General features: G+C 41.5%; 1 protein-coding gene across 2 annotated transcripts; it reads right to left on the reverse strand.

The window, feature by feature from the left end:
• Positions 1 to 335: 335 nt before the first annotated feature.
• On the reverse strand, positions 336 to 19,143 carry clm1 (CMRF35-like molecule 1). Of its 2 annotated transcripts, none has more exons than XM_014154465.3 (10): positions 18,991 to 19,143; positions 6,988 to 7,299; positions 6,434 to 6,763; positions 5,492 to 5,540; positions 3,695 to 3,783; positions 3,497 to 3,537; positions 1,642 to 1,710; positions 981 to 1,046; positions 780 to 830; positions 336 to 620 (listed from the first exon to the last, which is right to left on the reverse strand). In XM_014154465.3, exons 1-9 carry the CDS (start codon positions 19,046 to 19,048, stop codon positions 780 to 782), a joined length of 1,065 nt encoding a protein of 354 aa, XP_014009940.1. In that variant the 5' UTR covers positions 19,049 to 19,143; the 3' UTR covers positions 336 to 620.
• Between the last annotated feature and the right edge of the window lie 852 nt (positions 19,144 to 19,995).

Consider the following 19,995-nt stretch of genomic DNA (forward strand, 5'->3'; position numbering starts at 1 on the left):
TGTGGTCCTCCCAAAAATAACACATCACATAGCAACGGCTGTGACTGTCTTGTAGACCTGGGCCATATGTATCAAGCGCCTCAGAGTACGAGTGCTGATTTAGGATAAGTTTAGCCTTAGATCACAATGAATAAGATTACATGGCCAGGGGGGACCTGATCAAGATCAGCACTGCTACTCTGAGACACTCGATACGGTCACAGATAATTGTGTTGGCATTAGAATTTAACCTACCCTCTTGTTGTGAGATGAAATTGTACTCTGCATCTAGGAAAATAGTGTATATAAGTATTTTAATCCCCTGTTAATGATGTTGTACATGCATTCATTTCAGGTAAGTTTCTTAAAGTAGTTTATTTCAGATATGAAGCATTGAAATACACATCAGTGTGTACATTAAACTTCAGAAAATCAAAAATTACACTCAATCTGCCTTTGTCTAGAATACACAATCACTGGCATAATTAAGCCAGCAGAGCCTGAACAATGGAAAAGAACAAGACTGTAATAGACAGGCATTAGTAACCAGTAACCCCCAAAGAGGTAAGAGCTAGGGAGTAAAATGGAACAAGGCCTATTTTTAATTTGGAGGGACTTCAATCAGTCTGTTCTGTTGCCTCCTGCTGGAGAGAAAGTGAACCTTCAGTTACCGGTGAACATACCAGTCGTATAGGTTACAAATAGACAACGATCAGTTTGTCAGAAGGTGCAGATAAAATGTCAAGTGCACCAATGGAAAGGAAATAGCAAACATGAAGGTTTGCAGTGATCACACTGACCTATCTTTGGTGTGCGGCCACTGTGCTGTAGACCACATCTGGTTTTGCTGCCTGCAAGAGAGGAGGAACACACAGTAATAGTTATAATGGTGATTTACAGAGCCTATATAAATTTAAGCTTCTGCCAGTAGAAACGCATACAGGCATGAAAAAGTTAGTCAAGTCATCAATGCAGTAGAGCAGCTTTTTATGTAGGCCTACATTTGGTTGGGTCTTGTTCTTGGTGACCACGGTGCTGTATGTCACTGCATCATCAGGTAATGGGTCCTGATGGTAGACGGTTACAGAGTTATTCAGATAACATTTACATCCATTTTGTATTCATTTTACATTCTACAATACATCAGGGCTGTCAATTCAAGTTCTGCTTCTCAAGACAGAAAAATACTATAGAAGACCAGCAGTGTGTATGTGTTTATTGCTGCTTAGGAATCACAGTGCTGTAGAAGTCACCATGGCTCTCAGGGTTTAGGCCCTGTGGGATGGAGGAGAGCGAGCAACATGATCTCATCCACTCAGAGAGGGGGTTAGTTGGGTTGCAGAGGGTTTAGATTGGGTTGGAGGGGGTTGGGTTGAGTTTGATGGGTGTTTAGTTGGGTTGCAGAGGGTTGGGTTGGAGGAGGTTGGGTTGAGTTTGATGGGGGTTTAGTTGGGTTGCAGAGGGTTTAGGTTGGGTTGAGTTTGATAGGGGTTTAGTTGGGTTGCAGAGGGTTTAGGTTGGGTTGGAGGGGGTTGGGTTGAGTTTGATGGGGGTTTAGTTGGGTTGCAGAGGGTTTAGGTTGGGTTGAGTTTGATAGGGGTTTAGTTGGGTTGCAGAGGGTTGGGTTGGAGGGGGGTTGGGTCAAAGAGGTTAGGTTTTTACCTGTTGTGCTGTTCTTCTGGTGTGACTCACAGTGCTGTAGGTAATGTTCTGCTCAGAGTCAGCAGACTGCTGAAAGAATGAAACACAAACCTTGTTAAAACCTGTTGGGGTTAGGGGGCAGTATTTTCACGGCCGGATGAAAAACGTACCCAATTTAAACAGGTTACTACTCTGGCCCAGAAAATAGAATATGCATATTATTAGTAGATTTGGATAGAAAACACTCTGGCGTTTCTAAAACTGTTTGAATGGTGTCTGTGAGTATAACAGAACTCATATGGCAGGCAAAATCCTGAGAAAAATTGAATCAGGAAGTGGGAGAAATTAGAAATGTAGTTTTTCTTTTGAATCCCTTGAAAAACTACAGTGACATAGGATTTACATTGCACCTCCTAACTCTTCCATTGGCTGTCAACAATCTTTAGGAACTGGTTTCATCCGTCACCTGTTACCGGGCAGAAAATTGTGGCTCAGTCAATCACTGGCCAGTTAGAGGACAGGTGTCTTATGACGCGCGTGCACGTGACTTCGTTGTTTTTTATTTTTCTTCTGGGATGAATACCTATTGCCCGGTTGTAAAATTATTGCAATTTTACATAAAAAAATACACTAAAGGATTGATAGTAAACATCGTTTGACGTGTTTCTACAAAGGGTAATGGAACTTTTGACCATTTCGTCTATGGATTTGCGTCCACGCCACATGGCATTGTAAAGTGTTCTGGATGGGTCAACAAAACGGACGTATTTGGACATAAATGATGGACTTTGCAGAACAAATGAACATTTCTTGTGGAAGTGGGTGCCCTTCCGAGTGCATTCCGCTGAAGATCAGCAAAGGTAAGAAAATATTTCGAACATATTTTTAGAGATTTGTCGACGCCGTGGTTGTAGGCTAACTGTATAGCTTAGCATTGAAGGCTAAGTTCTGTACTCAGAATATTGATATGTGCTTTTTCCGTAAAGTTATTTTGAAATCTGACAAAGTGGTTGCATAAAGGAGTAGATTATCTCTAATTCTTTAAATAATTGTTATACATTTTGTCAACATTTGAGTTCTTCTGTAAATTAAATGTGCCTATTCACCGGGGGAGTTATGGGGAGAAAACATTTTCTGAACGTCACGCGCCAATGTAGAAATTGGGTTTTTGGATATAAATATGAACTTCATCGAACAAAAAAATGCATGTCTAACATGATGTCCTAGGAGTGTCATCTGATGAAGATTGTCAGAGATTAGTGCTTAATTTTAGCTGTATATCTGGTTTTGTGATGGCTATCCGTGCTTGGATAGGTGCTATGCTAAAATAATCTAATGTTTTGCTTTCACCGTAAAGCCTTTTTGAAATCGGACAATGTGATTGGATTAACGAGTAGAGTATCTTTAAAATGCCGTATAATACTTGAATTTTAATTTTGAGATTATTATGATTTTTTTTTTCGCGCCATGCTATCTCACTGGTTGTTGTCCAACCAATCCCTTTAGCGGGATTGTATCTCGAAGGGGTCCTCAAAAACTTGTTTTTTTTACGACAGAAGGATGTTGCACACATGTATATTGACACATGAATTTGCAGTTTCAATGTACTCTAATGAATGTACAAAATGTGTTATCATTCAAGTGTCAGGAGTTGTGGTGAGGGATTTGAGGAAGTCAAATATGCATACTCAGTGCATGACTAAATTGAGAAACCCAGTTCTCTATAAACTGTTTAACTTAATATTCTTGAGTCCAGTAAACCTAAGAGATCGGGTTGATAATTGAGACCTTTTATGACTATCAACCAAAGAGAGCCCTAGAATATCAAAAAGTGGAAGGTACAGATGAGTGAGAAGATAACATGATCATAGCTTACTACTGGGGTGTTTGGTGGTTGGTCCTTTGCCTTCTTGTCCTCTGAAATAAACAAAAGAGGATGACCGTACTAATGATCTTTGATGTCAAACCTTTCATGTGTAGTAGCAACAACTGTCGTGTATTTATAATATTCCGCAAATGACATTAGTCATTATTATTATTGTTTTAATCAATTTTCATTAAAACAAATACTTACTATGTTTTCTGAATATCTTCAATGTGACCAAGGTACCAACTATCAACACCACCAACAGGCTCAGAGGAATGACCAGGACTACCAGCAAACTGGAATATAATATGCAATCAAATAGAATATATAGATAATCACAGTCATTGATCTACATGTCATAGGCATAATGTTTTTGCACTGTTGCGACAGAGTAGAAATACTTTATAGCCAATCATGGTCTGAACACATTAGCTTCAGGAAGTAAGGAATAAGGAACTTTACCAAAAGAGGGAGGAGAAGAGAATGCCACAAATGCTTAAGTATGTCACAATACACGCACAAAGATTTCTAACCATGGGGAAGTGGTAAAGCAAAGTGTTTTTTGTTTTGTATACACTTTTATCCATTGCCCCCACACCCTTACAGTATCACCAACCATTTGGATGAATATTACATTTGTCATTTAGCAGACGCTCTTATCCAGAGCGACTTACAGAAGCAATTAGGGTTAATTGCCTTGCTCAACGGCACATCAACAGATTTTTCTGACTAGGGGATTTGAACCACCGTCCTTCCGTTTAGTACTGGCCCAAAGCTACCTGCCACCAATGTTCCATATAAGCTGCACACAGCTCCCCCACAGAAGAAATATCAGCCTCCACAGAGAAGCAGGAGATTGAACTTCACTCAACTTTCACAAGTCTTCTTTGTTAACACTATAAACGATTCCCTTTACTGTGGGAATTCAATCGAATCAATGCAATATTAGCCAATTTCATTGCAACATACTGAAGCAAAAAAGAACTTTGCAATACTTAGTATGCAAAACTAACTATGCAAGAGATTTTGTTGTAGGCAGAATGCATCGGAGTAGGATTCTATTGCATTGACAGGCACAACTCAGGCCCATACTCTACAGACCGGTGCACCATAACCAATAAGATCTGCAGTAGGCCTATATGCAAATAGACCACTGCCATATATAGATTTGTGCCATTCACTTTGAACTGGACTGTTTTACAGCATGAGCTATTATTATGTGTTTTGAGATCAAACCAAGAGCTGTATGTAGCCATGTGTTCACATTTGTTCATATTATTTTCTAGTTAGTGAGTTACTAGCCTAACTATAGATAATTTGTATTCGGTAATGTGGGAGTGACTGCTTCCTACAAGAGCACAAAACGTGTACATTTCTAACCATCTTTGAAAAACAAGTCAGGTGAAGAGCTTTTTTTATGTCTTAATTTTGTATTTTGAGAGAGACTTGAATAAGCTAAGTTGCCAATATGCAGAGGGTAGCATAATTTGTCTCATTCTCTGTAATAATGGTATGTGAATAATAATTAATTGTATTTTGTATAGAGGTTTCTTGCATCAAACAACACAACAAAATGTTCAGTCATCTCCTTGTCTGAAGGACAATGGATAATTAATGTCAAGCCCTGCATGTTTTTTTTCAAAAGTCTCATGGAATGTAGGCCTACATTGAACACCAGACATTGGATGCTACTGTAGGCTGAAGGAAATAACTGCTATTTCCATGTTAAAATGTTATCTGAGCCATAGTTTTTGATGGTAGGCCACTCTGTTAGGCCTACAGTATGATCAAATAGCCACAGTAGCCTACTTGGCCACTGTTAAAACAGTAAATTAAAGCAGGTACAGCCTCAGTGTTCACAGTAAACATACGCTGGAAGTTGCACAGAATTTTCACAAAGTTCAAGTTTGCACTCAGCAGACCTGACATTTTCTCAGTGCTTAAACATTTTTCGAGGGAACATTTTCTGCTGCCCCTGTTAAAGTGAGGAGACTGAATACTGACCTCTGGATCCTTTCCTGTCGCTTCTCGTCAGTTCCCCCATTGTTCTGGTCTGTAACAGAATGGGTGAATGTTTCCTGAGAAGTGTTACTCAGCACCTGTTAGTGAAGTTTAGTAAATGGTTGGAGCTTTTGTCGCTGTGAGAAGCTACAATAAGTAGCTCCAATAAACTGACTGGTGTACAATTTAGATTTATATGATTAAAACCAGGTAACTGGAATGTTGATTAGCTAATCTATATAATGCTTTCTTAGCTTGTGATTGACACATGCGTTAAAATTAAATTCCTTGAATTTTCAGTATTAATTTCAAATCTAGGTGGTAGATATGATGAAACAGTTTTATAAAGATTGTTCCATTTCTTAATGATCTTTAACATGACTGACAGGATAATCTCAAGAGAATGTGTGGTCAAAAGATTTCCACTTTGGGGCCTCTTGAGTGGCGCAGCGGTCTAAGGCACTGCATCGCAGTGCTAGAGGCGATGATACAGACCCGGGTTTATTCCCTGGCTGTCCCATAGGACGGTGCGCAATTGACCTAGCATCGTCCGGGTTAGGGAAGGGTTTGGCCGTGGGGGCTTTACATGGCTCATCGCACCCTAGCAACTCCTTGTGGCGGGCCGGGTGCCTGCAGGCTGACCCTGGTCGCCAGATGAGCGGTGTTTCCTCCAACACATTAGTGCGGCTGGCTTCCGGGTTAAGCTGGCGGGTGTTAAGAAGCGCGGTTAGGCGGTTCATGTTTCGGAGGACGCATGACTCCACCTTCGCCTCTCCCAAGCCCTTTGGGGAGTTGCAGCGATGAGACAAGATCGAAATTGTGAAGAAAAAAGCAAAATACAATATATATATATTTCCACTTTGTTTCAGAAATGTTCCTTAATCTCTGACACTGGATGAATAAACGGGACTCATACTTGGTTATATGGGATTGCTCTGTACTTACTTGTGATGGTGGTGTTACTCTGTGTTGTGGTTGGTTGACTAACAGTGATATGAACAGGTATCTGTAGATCTCCAACTGCACACCAGTACCAGCCAGTGTTCTTAATTTTTAGTTGACTCATTGTTACGATCATGACTTTTTTTCCATTGGCAAGAATCCGCTTTATTTCTACTGATGCTCCATCTAAATTCCCAACACTCCTCTCCATGCAAGAGCCACCCAGCCTGCACCAGCAGAAACCTCCAGAGTTACTATAGTTACAATTGACAGTGACACTCTGTCCTTCAACTCCAGTCACATGTTGTTGGTCCACATAGAGTCCTGCAGTACCTGCACAATGAATGGATTTGAAGGGTCAACATTTGTGTGAATGTCAAACAATCCCCATACAGAGTACATGTTCGGTCATTTTAAAAAGGTAAATCTAGATCAGAAAACACAAATGGTTTAAACAGAATTATGAGGCCAGATGCTCATCTAAACTAACCAATTTTACATGGTATTACTAAACTCAGTAGATGGTATTTTAATGATCAGAAAGGTAAGGATCTCACCTGTGGAAACTGACAGATATAGATGTGTGGTGTCACCTTTCTCCACAGCACCCCAGAAATATCCAGAGACCCCTAGTTGCAGATTCTTCATGGTCACAGTGAAGACTCTTGTAGTAACATTATCAGCGATGGACAACCAATTAGATGCACTCTGAGAGTCAGTACGTATTAGAGTAGAGCAAAAATGGAAAAAATATCCACTACACCAGTATTTCACATGTTTTTCAGAGCCATGATGATAGAGACATGGGATGGTGATGGAGCCTCCTTCACTTACAGACACATGACTCACTGTGGACACACCGTGAATACCTGTAGACACAACAGAAAATACATATATAGATACTTTAATTTACCCAGCTGCTCAAGAGTCCCACCAGATGATCAGCCAAACCACTTGACACAATGTATACATTTGTGACCTCTGGAGAAAAATGAGTGATACTGTCGTTGTCACACTATGTGTTTGTGACACCAGAGAAGACGGAGACATGTTAGTGCTGATGTTGTCACACCCAAATCCAGCCATGAGAACATAACACTTTGACCATTAAACTCATATTTAGCTTTGACACCCCTAAACTATGGAGACAATCTCTAGTTTCAATCAGATAAAATGTGAAGTTAATGAAATAGTTATGATATACTGTAACTTTGACTGGATGGTTGTTCTGATATCTACTGTAGTACAATGTTGACAAAAAATGTTTGTGCAAAATATGTTACTGACACTTTTGTTATTAGGTAAAAATATCCCTATTTTTTCATATTGATAGACATGAGAGCTTTTTCTTTTCTATTTCAAGAGTTCGATGGTATCTTGGGCCATGCCAAAGATGAAAAGTGGATCACTAAGCAAGAATATTACTTTATTTTCCCTGCCCACCCCAGGTTGGCGTGCTATTACATGTTACCAAAGGTTAACAAGGATCCTCATAACCCTCCTGGAAGGCCCGTCATTAACAACAATAATACAATGAAATATTACAAGAACACTAAAGTATACTTGGGGCGGCAGGAAGCCTAGTGGTTAGAGCGTTGGGCCAGTAACTGAAAGATTGCTAGATCAAATCCGAGCTGACAAGGTAAAAATCTGTCGTTCTGCCCCTGAACAAGGCAGTTTATTTTATTTAACCAGGTAAGACTGTTCCTAGGCTGTCATTGTAAATAAGAATTTGTTCTTAAAACCTGTTGGGGCTCGGGGGCAGTATTGAGACATTTTGAAAAAAATATGTGCCCATTTTTAACTGCCTCCTACACCAACTCAGAAGCTAGGATATGCATATTATTAACACATTCGGATAGAAAACACTCTGAATTTTCTAAAACAGTTTGAATGGTGTCTGTAAGTATAACAAAACTCATATTGCAGGCAAAAACCTGTGAAAAATAGATCCAAAAAAATGTGAATTTTGTGACTGTACTATTTAGTGTCATTGTTTTATAGATACCATAGTGAGAAAGGATTCATTTCGCAACACCTACGGCTTCCACTAGATGTCAACGATCTTTATAAAGTTGTTTGAAGCGTCTATGATAAACAGAGAGCAAATTAGAATCCAAGGAAGTTGACATGTCATCACTTCATTTTTTTGCGCCTGCGCATAAATCTGAGAAACGTGAGTTTGTCATCATTTTTTATCTAGACATAGGATAGGTTGTGTGAAAATATTACTGATGTTTAACGTTAAAAATGGACCAAAAGATTAATGCTAAACAACATTTGACATGTTTGAACGAACATAAATAGATTATTTACTAGGTTTTTTTTAGCTTTTCGGCGTGATTTTACCAGCCCCCCAACCACGTTTTGTGGGAGCATAATGAACGCTAAGTACTTGGTGTTATTTGGACATAAATTATGAACTTTGTCAAAAGAAACCACATTTGTTCCGGACCTGGAATGCCTTCCGGACCTGGGATCCTGCCTTCTGATGGAGATAATCAAAGGTAAGGGGGTATTTACAATGTTATTATCGATTTTAGATGATGCTAACTGTATAGCATAGCCTGTTGTTCTTAGCATAGCACCCCGTTTATTGCAAAATGTGATTTCCCAGTAAAGTTATTTTGAGATCTGGCCATTCGGTAGCAATTACGAGATGATAATATATTATTCTTTGAATGACAATATTATAATTTACCAATGTTGTCGAATAGTAATTTTGTTATGTTCACCGGAAGCATTTCAGAGAAGAAAAAAATCTGAATTTCACGCTACTGTAAAATGCTGTTTTTGGATATAAATATGAACTTGATGGAACAAAAAATGCATGTATTGTATAACATAATGTCCTAGGAGTGTCATCTGATGGAGATTGACAAAGGTTAGTGCATAATTCTAGCTGGTTTCTGCTTTTGGTGACGCCTGACCTTGAATTGAAAATGGATGTTTGTACTTTTGTGGCTATGTACTGTCCTAACATAATCTAACTTTATGCTTTTGCCGTAAAGCCTCTTTGAAAATCGAACAATGTGGTTAGATTAAGGAGATGTTTATCTTTTAAATTGTGTAAAATAGTTGATGGTTTGAGAAATTGAAATTATTAGATTTTTGATGTTTTGAATTTCCAGCCTTGTTAGCAATCCCGACTCGGGGTTCATTGCTAACCTGTAGCCCCAACAGGTTTTAACTGTCTTTCCTGGTTAAATAAAATAATACCACACATTCAAATAACATACAGTTGAAGTCGGAAGTTTACATGCACTTAGGTTGTAGTCAGGTTATAGTTTTGGCAAGTCGGTTAGGACATCTACTTTGTGCATGACACAAGTCATTTTTCAAACAATTGTTTACAGACAGATTATTTCCCTTATAATTTACTGTATCACAATTCTAGTGGGTCAGAAGTTTACATACAATAAGTTGACTGTGTCTTTAAACAGCTTGGAAAATTCCCGAAAATGATGTCATGGCTTCAGAAGCTTCTGATAGGCTAATTGACATCATTTGAGTCTGGTTCATCCTTGGGAGCAATTTCCAAAAGCCTGAAGGTACCACGTTCATCTGTACAAACAATAGTATGCAAGTATAAACACCATGGGACCCCGCAGCCGTCATACCGCTCAGGAAGGAGACGCGTTCTGTCTCCTAGAGATGGACATACCTTGGTGTGAAAAGTGCAAATCAATCCCAGGACAACAGCAAAGGACCTTGTGAAGATGCTGGAGGAAACAGGTAGAAAAACGTCTTTATCCACAGTAAAACGAGTCCTATATTGACATAACCTGAAAGGCCGCTCTGCAAGGAAGAAGCCACTGCTCCAAAACCGCCATAAAAAAGCCAGACTACGGTTTGCAACTGCACATGGGGACAAAGATCGTACTTTTTGGAGAAATGTCCTCTGGTCTGATGAAACAAAATATAACTTTTTGGCCATAAATGACCATCATTATGTTTGGAGGAAAAAGTGGGAGACTTACAAGCCGAAGAACACCATCCCAACCATGAAGCATGGGGGTGGCGGCATCATGGTGTGGGGGTGCTTTGCTGCAGGAGGAACTGGTGCACTTCACAATATAGATGGCATCATGAGGAAAGAAAATTATGTGGATATATTGAAGGAACATCTCAAGACATCAGTCAGGAAGTTAAAGCTTGGTCGCAAATGGGTCTTCCAAATGGACAATGACCCCAAGCATACTTCCAAAGTTGTGGCAAAATGGCTTAAGGACAACAAAGTCAAGGTATTAGAGTGGCCATCACAAAGCCCTGACCACAGTCCTATAGAGAATTTGTGGGCAGAACTGGAAAAGTGTGTGCGAGCAAGGAGGCCTACAAACCTGACTCAGTTACACCAGCTCTGTCAGGAGGAATGGGCCAAAATTCACTCATCTTATTGTGGGAAGCTTGTGGAAGCCTACCCGAAATGTTTGACCCAAGTTAAACAATTTCAAGGCAATGCTACCAAATACTAATTGAGTGTATGTAAACTTCTGACCCACTGAGAATGTGATGAAAGAAATAAAAGCTGAAATAATTAATTCTCTCTACTATTATTCTGACATTTCACATTCTTAAAATAAAGTGGTGATCCTAACTGACCTAAAACAGGGATTTTTTTACTAGGATTAAATGTCAGGAATTGTGAAAAACTGAGTTTAAGTGAATTTGGCTAAGGTGTATGTAAACTTCCGACTTCAGCTGTACTTCAAATATGTAGTGTACTTTTCTAGCATATCTTAAGTATACTATAAATATACTATCGTTACATTTCACACTTAAAGTACACTTTAAATTCATTGTTTTTTCAGTCTTGTAGTATACAACAGGTGTGTAGCAGGTAGCCTAGTGGTTAAGAGTGTTGGGCCAGTAACTGAAAGGTTGCTGGTTCAAATCCCTGAGCTGACAAAGTGAAACATCTGTTGATGTGCCCTTGAGCAAGGCACATAACCCTCATTGCTCCAGGGTCGCTGTCAATAATAGCTGAAACCACTCTCAGGGGGAGTGGGATATGCACAAACTAATTTACGATTCACTCTTGTACATGTGTGAAATAGGACACCTAATTATTAAATATACTATCAACCTTCAATACACTTTTTAAATGTGTAATTTAAATCCATTGTATTTCATTTTTTATTATACTATATGTTCACTATCATTACACTTAAACATACTCATTAAAGTTTACTTCAATTTCATATGCTTTAATTGTAATTGAGTATATTCATTCAAAATACACTTGGAGTTGTTTTTAAGTTGAAGCATCGATTTTTTTTTTTATGGAACTCTGCTTGTGAGTTATAAAGTACTATAAGGGCACGAGGCGAGACCCAGATGTTGACATGGGAGGCAGATGGTTTGAGTCTTTGATATTTATTAATAATCCAAAAGGGGTAGGCAAGAGAATGGTTGTGGACAGGCAAAAGGTCAAAATCAGTTCAGAGTCCAGGAGGTACAGTGTGGCAGACAGGCTCAAGGTCAGGGCAGGTGGGTACAGAGTCCAGAAAACAAGCAAGGGTCAAAACCGGGAGGACTAGCAAAAGAGAATAGAAAAGGCAGGAGCATAGGAAAAACACACTGGTTGACTGGGAACATACAAGACAAACGGACACAGACAGAAAACACAGGTTTAAATACCCAGGGGATAATGGGGAAGATGGGCAAAACCTGGAGGGGGTCTTGACAAGCACAAGGACAGGTGAAACAGATCAGGGTGTGACAGTACTCCCCCAGGGGCGTCACCTGGCGTCCTACACGGAGCGCATACCTGGTTGACCGGGGTGCCGGCGGTGGAAGTTAGCGATGAGGGCTGGGTCCAGGATGTCTGCAGCGGGAACCCAGCACCTCTACTCCGGGCCATAACCCTCCCAGTCAACCAGGTACTGGAAACCCCTGCCCCGCGGTCGATCTGGGCCGAGGGTATGTTGAATTGCTGCTCTTGTTCTGGGAAGAGTGGAGGCTGATACATTTACATTTACGTCATTTAGCAGACGCTCTTATCCAGAGCGACTTACAAATTGGTGCATTCACCTATAGCCACTATCCCCTACCTACATCCACCAATCACTATTCATTATATGATCAACATAAGATATAATAGGCTACTAAAATAAGGAAGTCCAAACTAATAATAACAACTAAAGCACATTCATGTAAATGCAAGCAAATGTGCATTAATATTTCTACAATAGGCGACAGTTTACTCCACTGCATCTCTGCTGATGTGCTTGAAGCTCAGGGATCGTTCATGTAGCCCAATCTCTCTGAACGTTAAAGGGACAGTTCACTCCAGAACAATGTCAGATGTTTTTATACCTAAAAAGTCAGGCTAAAAGTTATGTAGTCCATAACCAACATTTATGTAATTATATTGTATAGATGATCTTATATATAGTATGTGTAGATCCTGCTATTGTATATGCATCAGGAGAAGTCTGCAGATTCCATTCATTATTTGGTATCAGACATCTGACAGACTTTTGAGTTGTACTATCCCTTTAAGAAGTCAGAAGACCATAGTGGAAGGAGAGTGTGAACATGGTTGGTGGCAAAAAGGAGAGAGATGGTAGGAATCTAAGGAGAGAGAGAGAGCTTGAGCTAGATGTTAACCATAACCACAGATGTAGGATCAGATTACCCAACCCCCAATTCGTAACTTAAACCACGTGGTGTTAAAAAACTATCTGATCCAGTATCAGTGGTTAGAGGCACCTTCTACCCAATCCTGCTGAACACTGCACATAGGAGAGAGGGAGGTGTGTGTGGAAAGGGTCAGTTGGCAGGGTCATAGGTCAGTGCCTAAATGTCAGAGGTGAGTGTATGTGTGTGAGATGAGAAGAAGCGTTCAGGAAGTGCATGCCTCCAGGCCCTGTGTTACCTTGTTTGCATTGACTGACTGATCGACCAACCCAGCACACACACGTGCATGCACACACACAGTGTTTTATTGACTGTTATTAGATTTAGAGCTGATTTACTGACTAGATACAACAAAGCCGACTGTGGATGGCAGGCCAATGCTGTCACCATGGAAACATATGATACCCCATGGAGCACTCGAAAGGGGAGAGTCGCATGGCCGAACAGGGAAGAGTGTTCCGGGCATACTCCAGCCAAACCGGTTGTCGGCTCCAGGTAGCGGGGTTGGTCGAGACGAGACATCTTAAGGTTGTTTTCAGGTTTTGGTTTACCCACTCTGACTGGCCGTTGGATTGGGGATGGAATCCGGAGGACAGGTTGGCTGATAACCCAATAAGGGTGCAGAACACCTTGCAGAACTGAGACAAGAACTGAGGATCCCAGTCGGAGACCATGTCCACTGGGAGTTAGTGGATCCTGAAGATGTGCTGCACCATGAGCTGGCCCGTCTCTTTGGCAGAGGGTAGTTTGGTGAGAGAGATTAAATGGGCAGCCTTGGAAAACCGATCCACTACCGTCAGAATGACGGTGTTTCCATCAGACGGAGGGAGCCCAGTGACAAAGTCCAGGGAGATATGGGAACAGGGACAGGCAGTGGCTGAAGGAGGCAGGAAGGGGCTTGCCGCGGAGTCTTTGTGGGCCACCAGAAACGTTGTCGGAGGAAGGCCAGGGTTCGACGGGAACCCGGATGACAGGTAAGCCAGATGACATGAGTCCATTCCAGGACCGGACTGAATTAGGGACGAACAACTGGTTAGCCGTGCCCCCTCCAGGGACAGGCTGGGAACATTGTGCCTTGCGGACCAGGGTCTCAATACCCCGGCCCACAGCGGCCGCAAGGCATGAGGTAGAGAGGATGGTCTCGGAGTCAGAGGATGTGGCAGCGGGACTGTACAGGTGAGAGAGGGTGTCAGGTTTAACATTCTTGGACTCTGGGTGATAGGAAATGGTGAAGTTGAACCTGTTGAATAACAGAGCCCACCGGGCCTGCCTGGAGTTAAGGCGCTTGGCTGTGCGGAGATATTCCAAATACTTGTGGCCGGTCCAAACCAAAAACGGATGTTCTGCTCTTCCCAGACAGTTTCTCCACTCCTCCAGTGCCATCTTGACCACCAGGAGTTCTCGGTTACCCACGTCATAGTTTCTTTCTGCAAAGTTGAGACAATGGGAAAGGAAGGTGCCGGTCCTGGAGCTTTTGGTCCTGGACGGAACCCTGGGACAGGATAGCCCCCATTCCAATGTCAGAAGCATCGACCTCAACCACAATCTGACGGGATGGATCCAGATGGATGAGGATGGGGGCCATAGTGAACCAACGCTTCAAGTCCACAAAGGCTCTGTCAACCGCTGGGGACCATGTGAACGGTACCTTGGGAGAGGTGAGTGTCGAGAGGGGGGCCACCAGGGTGCTGTAGCCTCGAATGAAACGCCGGTAGAAATGGGCAAATCCCAGGAAACGTTGCAGCTGCACCCTGGACATAGGTTGGGGCCAATCCACTACTACTTTTACCTTTTCCGGGTCCATCTGGACATTTACTTCAGCGATGACATATCCCAGAAAGGAGAGGGTAGAACTCGCATTTCTCCGCTTTCACAAATAACTGGTTCTCCAGGAGGCGCTGAAGGACTTGTCGAACATGGAGGATGTGTTCTTGGGCAGAATGGGGAAAAAAAGGATGTTGTCAAGGTAGATGAACACGAAACATTTTAACATGTCCCGGAGCACATCGTTTACCAGGACCTGGAAGACCACGGTGCTGTTTGGTGAGTCCAAACGGCATGACCAGGTACTCATAATGTCCACTGGCAGTGTTGAAGGCTGTCTTCCACTCATCCCCTTCGCATATCTGAACCAGGTGGTAGGCATTCCGAACGTCCAGCATGAAGAAGATGGTAGCCCCCTGGAGATGTTCGAAAGTGGTAAGTGGTAAGGAGTGGTAAGGTGTAACGATTCTTGATCGTTATGTCATTAAGGCCCTGGTAGTCAATGCACAGACACAGGGTCTTGTCCTTCTTTTCCACAAAGAAAATGCCTGCGCCGGCAGAGGATGCAGACGGACGGATGCCTCCAGCAGCCAGAGAGTCCTCAATATACTCCTCCATGGCCTTGGTCGCCGGGCCAGGTAGGGAATATAGCCAACCACGAGGCGGTGTGGTGCCTGGGAGAAGGTCAGTGGCACAATCGTAGGGACGATGCGGGGGAAGAGAAGTAGCCCGTGCCTTGCTGAAGACAATCCAGGAGGTCATGGTACTCTGCGGGGATGGCAGAGAAATCCGAGGCTTGACTTAAGCCCTGAGGAGGCCGTCTCGGGGAAGGCTGTGCTGCTTTGAGGCAATGGGAATGGCAGAACGGACTCCAACCCAGGATTGAACTCGTGGTCCAGTCAATAACGGGGTTGTGTTTTTGGAGCCAAGAAAATCCCTACACAACAAGAACATGGGGGGACTCAATGAAGAGAAGCTGTATAGCCTCACTGTGATTTCCTGAAACCCACAGATTAACAGGAACAGTGCTGTGGGTAACTCTACCAATGGGTCGGCCGTCCAGTGCTCTAGCGTCCATGGGAACAGAGAGGAGTTGAGTGGGGATACCTAATTCAGAAACTAGGGTAGCGTCCTTAACTTGTTATGGATAGGGGGCAGTATCACTTTCATCAGCCGGATAAAAAACGTACCAGATTTAATCTGATTATTACTCCTGCCCAGAAACTAGAATATGCATATAATTATTAGCTTTGGATAGAAAACACTCCAAAGTTTCTAAAACTGTTTGAATGGTGTCTGTGAGTATAACAGAACTCATTTGGCAGGCCAAAACCTGAGAAGATTCCAAACAGGAAGCGCCCTCTCTGACCATTTCTTGGCCTTCTTGATCATCTCTATCCAAAACAGGGGATCTCTGCTGTAACGTGACATTTTCTAACGCTCCCATAGGCTCTCAGAAGGCGCCAGAACGTTGAATGATGACTTTGCAGGCCATGGCTGAAAAACAGTAGCGCATTTGGATAGTGGTTGATCTGAGAACAATGAGAGTGGCGCAAAACGAAAACAGGGTTTCCCGGTCGGAATATTATCGCTTTTTTACGAGAAAAATCGCATAAACATTGATTTTAAACAGCGTTTGACATGCTTCGAAGTACGGTAATGGAATATTTAGATTTTTTTTGTCACGAAACGCGCCGGGCGCGTCACCCTTCTTTACCCTTCGGATAGTGTCTTGAACGCACAACAAAACGCCGCTATTTGGATATAACTATGGATTATTTGGAACCAAACCAACATTTCTTATTGAAGTAGAAGTCCTGGGAGTGCATTCTGACGAAGAACAGCAAAGGTAATCCAATTTTTCTTACAGTAAATCTGAGTTTGGTGAGTACCAAACTTGGTGGGTGTCAAAATAGCTAGCCATGATGGCCGGGCTATCTACTCAGAATATTGCAAAATGTGCTTTCACCGAAAAGCTATTTTAGAATCGGACACCGCGATTGCATAAAGGAATTCTGTATCTATAATTCTTAAAATAATTGTTATGTTTTTTGTGAACGTTTATCGTGAGTAATTTAGTAAATTCACCGGAAGTGTTCGGTGGGAATGCTAGTTCTGAACGTCACATGCTAATGTAAAAAAGCTGTTTTTTGATATAAATATGAACTTGATTGAACAAAACATGCATGTATTGTATAACATAATGTCCTAGGAGTGTCATCTGATGGAGATCGACAAAGGTTAGTGCTGCATTTAGCTGTGGTTTTGTTTTTTGTGACATTATATGCTAGCTTGAAAAATGTGTGTCTGATTATTTCTGGCTGGGTACTCTGCTGACATAATCTAATGTTTTGCTTTCGCTGTAAAGCCTTTTTGAAATCAGACAGTGTGGTTAGATAAAGGAGAGTCTTGTCTTTAAAATGGTGTAAAATAGTCATATGTTTGAAAAATGGAAGTTTTCGGATTTTTGAGGAGTTTGTATTTCACGCCACGCCTATCATCCACTAGCGGAACGTCTAGATGTAAGAGGATAAAACTCTCATCCGCCCCAGAGTCAATGAGCACCCGGAGAGACTTAGACTGGTCTCCCCACAGCAGTATCACGAAAAAAGGAGTGCGGTTGATGGGAATTGGAGGATTCCCAGTCTGACTCACCAGAGTGCTTGTACCTACTAACGAAATAGGTCTCTTAACCGGGCAGGTGGCTATATAATGTCCCGCAGCCCCACAGTACAGACAACTGTTAGAACTTAGTCTATGTGAACGGTCCCTAGGCGACAATCTAGCTCTGCCCAGTTGCATAGGTTCCGGTGTATCTGACTCACCTGTCGCCGATGATAATGCTGTACTTTTAATTACACATTACATATTACACATGACAAAAAAAACATATTGAGAAACTAAAGTTTGAAATGCCACTGGTGCACAGTTATATAAAACAATGACTTGTCACTGAGAGACTAGTCAGGATCGAGGGAAAGATGAACGGAGCAAAGTACAAAGAGATCCTTGATGAAAACCTGCTCCAGAGCACTCAAGACCTCAGACTGGGGCGAGGTTTCACCTACCAACATGACAACGACCCTAAGCACAAAGCCAAGACAATGCAGGAGTGGCTTCGGGACAAGTCTCTGAATGTCCTTGAGTGGCCCAGCCAGAGACCAGACTTGAACTCGATTGAACATCTCTGGAGAGACCTGAAAATAGCTGTGCAGCGACACTCCCCATCCAACCTTACAGAGCTTGGGAGAAACTCCCCAAATACAGGTGTGCCAAGCTTCTAGCGTCATGCCCAAAAAGACTTGAGGCTGTAATCTCTGCCGAAGATGCTTCAGCAAAGTACTGAGTAAAGTGTCTGAATACTTATGTAAAAGTAATATTTCAGTATTTTATTTTTTATACTTTTGCAAAATTTCTAAAAACCCATTTTTGCTTTGTCATTATGGGGTATTGAATGTAGATTGATGAGAGGGGGGAAAAAGCAATTAATCCATTTCAGAATAAGAATGTAACATAACAAAATGTGGAAAAAGTCAAGGAGTCTGAATAATTTCCGAATGCACTGTACACCTGTCTGTCTACCCCATTCTTTGTCACCCTGATAAAGGCTCTTGTAGCCGCAACGCGCCAGTAATCTTTTAAATTGTTGCTATATATAAGCCGTAAACAATAAAGGATTTTACATTTTTCCACTACATGAGAGTGCCTTAATTACTTCTGGAAGTTGGTTTGCAAAAAGGATTTTTTAACATTGTTTACAATCCAGCATCAACTTATTTTTGTTCTGTAGTATTTCATGCCATGATCAAAGAGCACCTCATGGTATTCAACTGTAACCAAATAAGTGCTTTATTCCTGTGTCTCTTCTTAATATGTTAGATCTCGTTTACTGGAAGTTGTATTTAAATGTGTTATGCAAAAACTAGAAAAAGATATCTGCTGAAAAATACAACTGTTCCACAAATTAAAACGGCACTCATCAATACATCTGAGCACAACATAATGAAAATATTTAATGTGACTACAATGTCAATGGACGAAGTAGAAAGAACATTACAAGTGTTATAACTTTCAGTATGTACTCAGTCTCAGTGTCTGACTTAGAGGAACTGAGTCTAATAATATCAAACAACAAAATGACTTCCCTCACTTACCTGACAGTCCAGTGAGGAAGAAAAGGATGTGCAGGACACTGAGGAGATATGGAGCCATGATTAGATGAGAGAGAAATTCTCTGGTAGCTTTTATGTTTGAATGGGTGCACTGGTGTGTGTCAGGGACCAGGGCACACAGGCAACTAACTCTACTTCCTGATCCTCATGGATATCACTTATTTAACTCTTCCTGTTTTAACGACATTGCAACCATGTGCCCTGTGCAAGACCTTGTGTAGTCAATGTTGAGCTGTTGAACCTGACCAAGGTTGATGTTAATACATATGTTGATTTATATGATAATTGCTTGTGGTTCGTTCCCCATCCTCAATACCCTGATAAAGTAATACATTTATAAACTCCTGTCCTGTGTTGGTCTGATAGTCCTTTCTGATATGAATAAGGTCCATTACTGATTACAGTTACATGAAAAATAAAGTAATTAGTAACATAATCCTTTGGATTACTCAAAATGAGTAAAGGAATCCAATTACATTTGTCAAAAAAAATGTAAACGTTCACCTCATATAGCATTTCTTTCATTTAGTAACATGAGTAAGCCTAATTCCAAATTGTGGACAAATGTGAGAGCATAGCCTAAGATTTTATAATTCACAAGTTCTACTATATGTTTAAGAGCATATTCACAGGGCTCCATACAAACATTTTCAGTTGCTAACACCAGCCCATGACTCGTACCACTACTGACCCTTCACTAAGCCCCGGCCCAGAATTTAGGCAACCAATTGCAGCGCTCCAATGGATAGCAACGGTCATCGACTCCAACATCTTGGACAAGCTCACTTTTAAATCACATAAAAGCCAGTAAAGGAGGATATGGCAAAAACTGAAAGTGTTCTTCCAAAAACAAATAGTTAAATAATTGAACAGTACACCAGGAGTACTTGCTACTGTGATTCCTGAAATGGAGAGCCTGTTGGTGGAGTATTTTTAGAGTCCGAAATTATACTTTTATTACATTGTTGGATTGCTCAGCTGGTTAGC

Source organism: Salmo salar, chromosome 18 (assembly GCF_965601325.2).
Source record: "Salmo salar chromosome 18, fSalSal1, whole genome shotgun sequence".
Taxonomy (NCBI): domain Eukaryota; kingdom Metazoa; phylum Chordata; class Actinopteri; order Salmoniformes; family Salmonidae; genus Salmo; species Salmo salar.

Excerpts from the sequence above, each read along its gene's own strand:
- clm1 (XM_014154465.3), bottom strand. The coding sequence starts at position 19,048 with ATGGCTCCATATCTCCTCAGTGTCCTGCACATCCTTTTCTTCCTCACT. Across the intron at positions 7,300-18,990 it reads CTTCCTCACTGGACTGTCAG|GTATTCACGGTGTGTCCACA; the intron begins GTAAGTGAGGGA and ends TTGTGTCTACAG. Across the intron at positions 1,047-1,641 it reads CCAGAAGAACAGCACAACAG|GACCCATTACCTGATGATGC; the intron begins GTAAAAACCTAA and ends GTCTACCATCAG.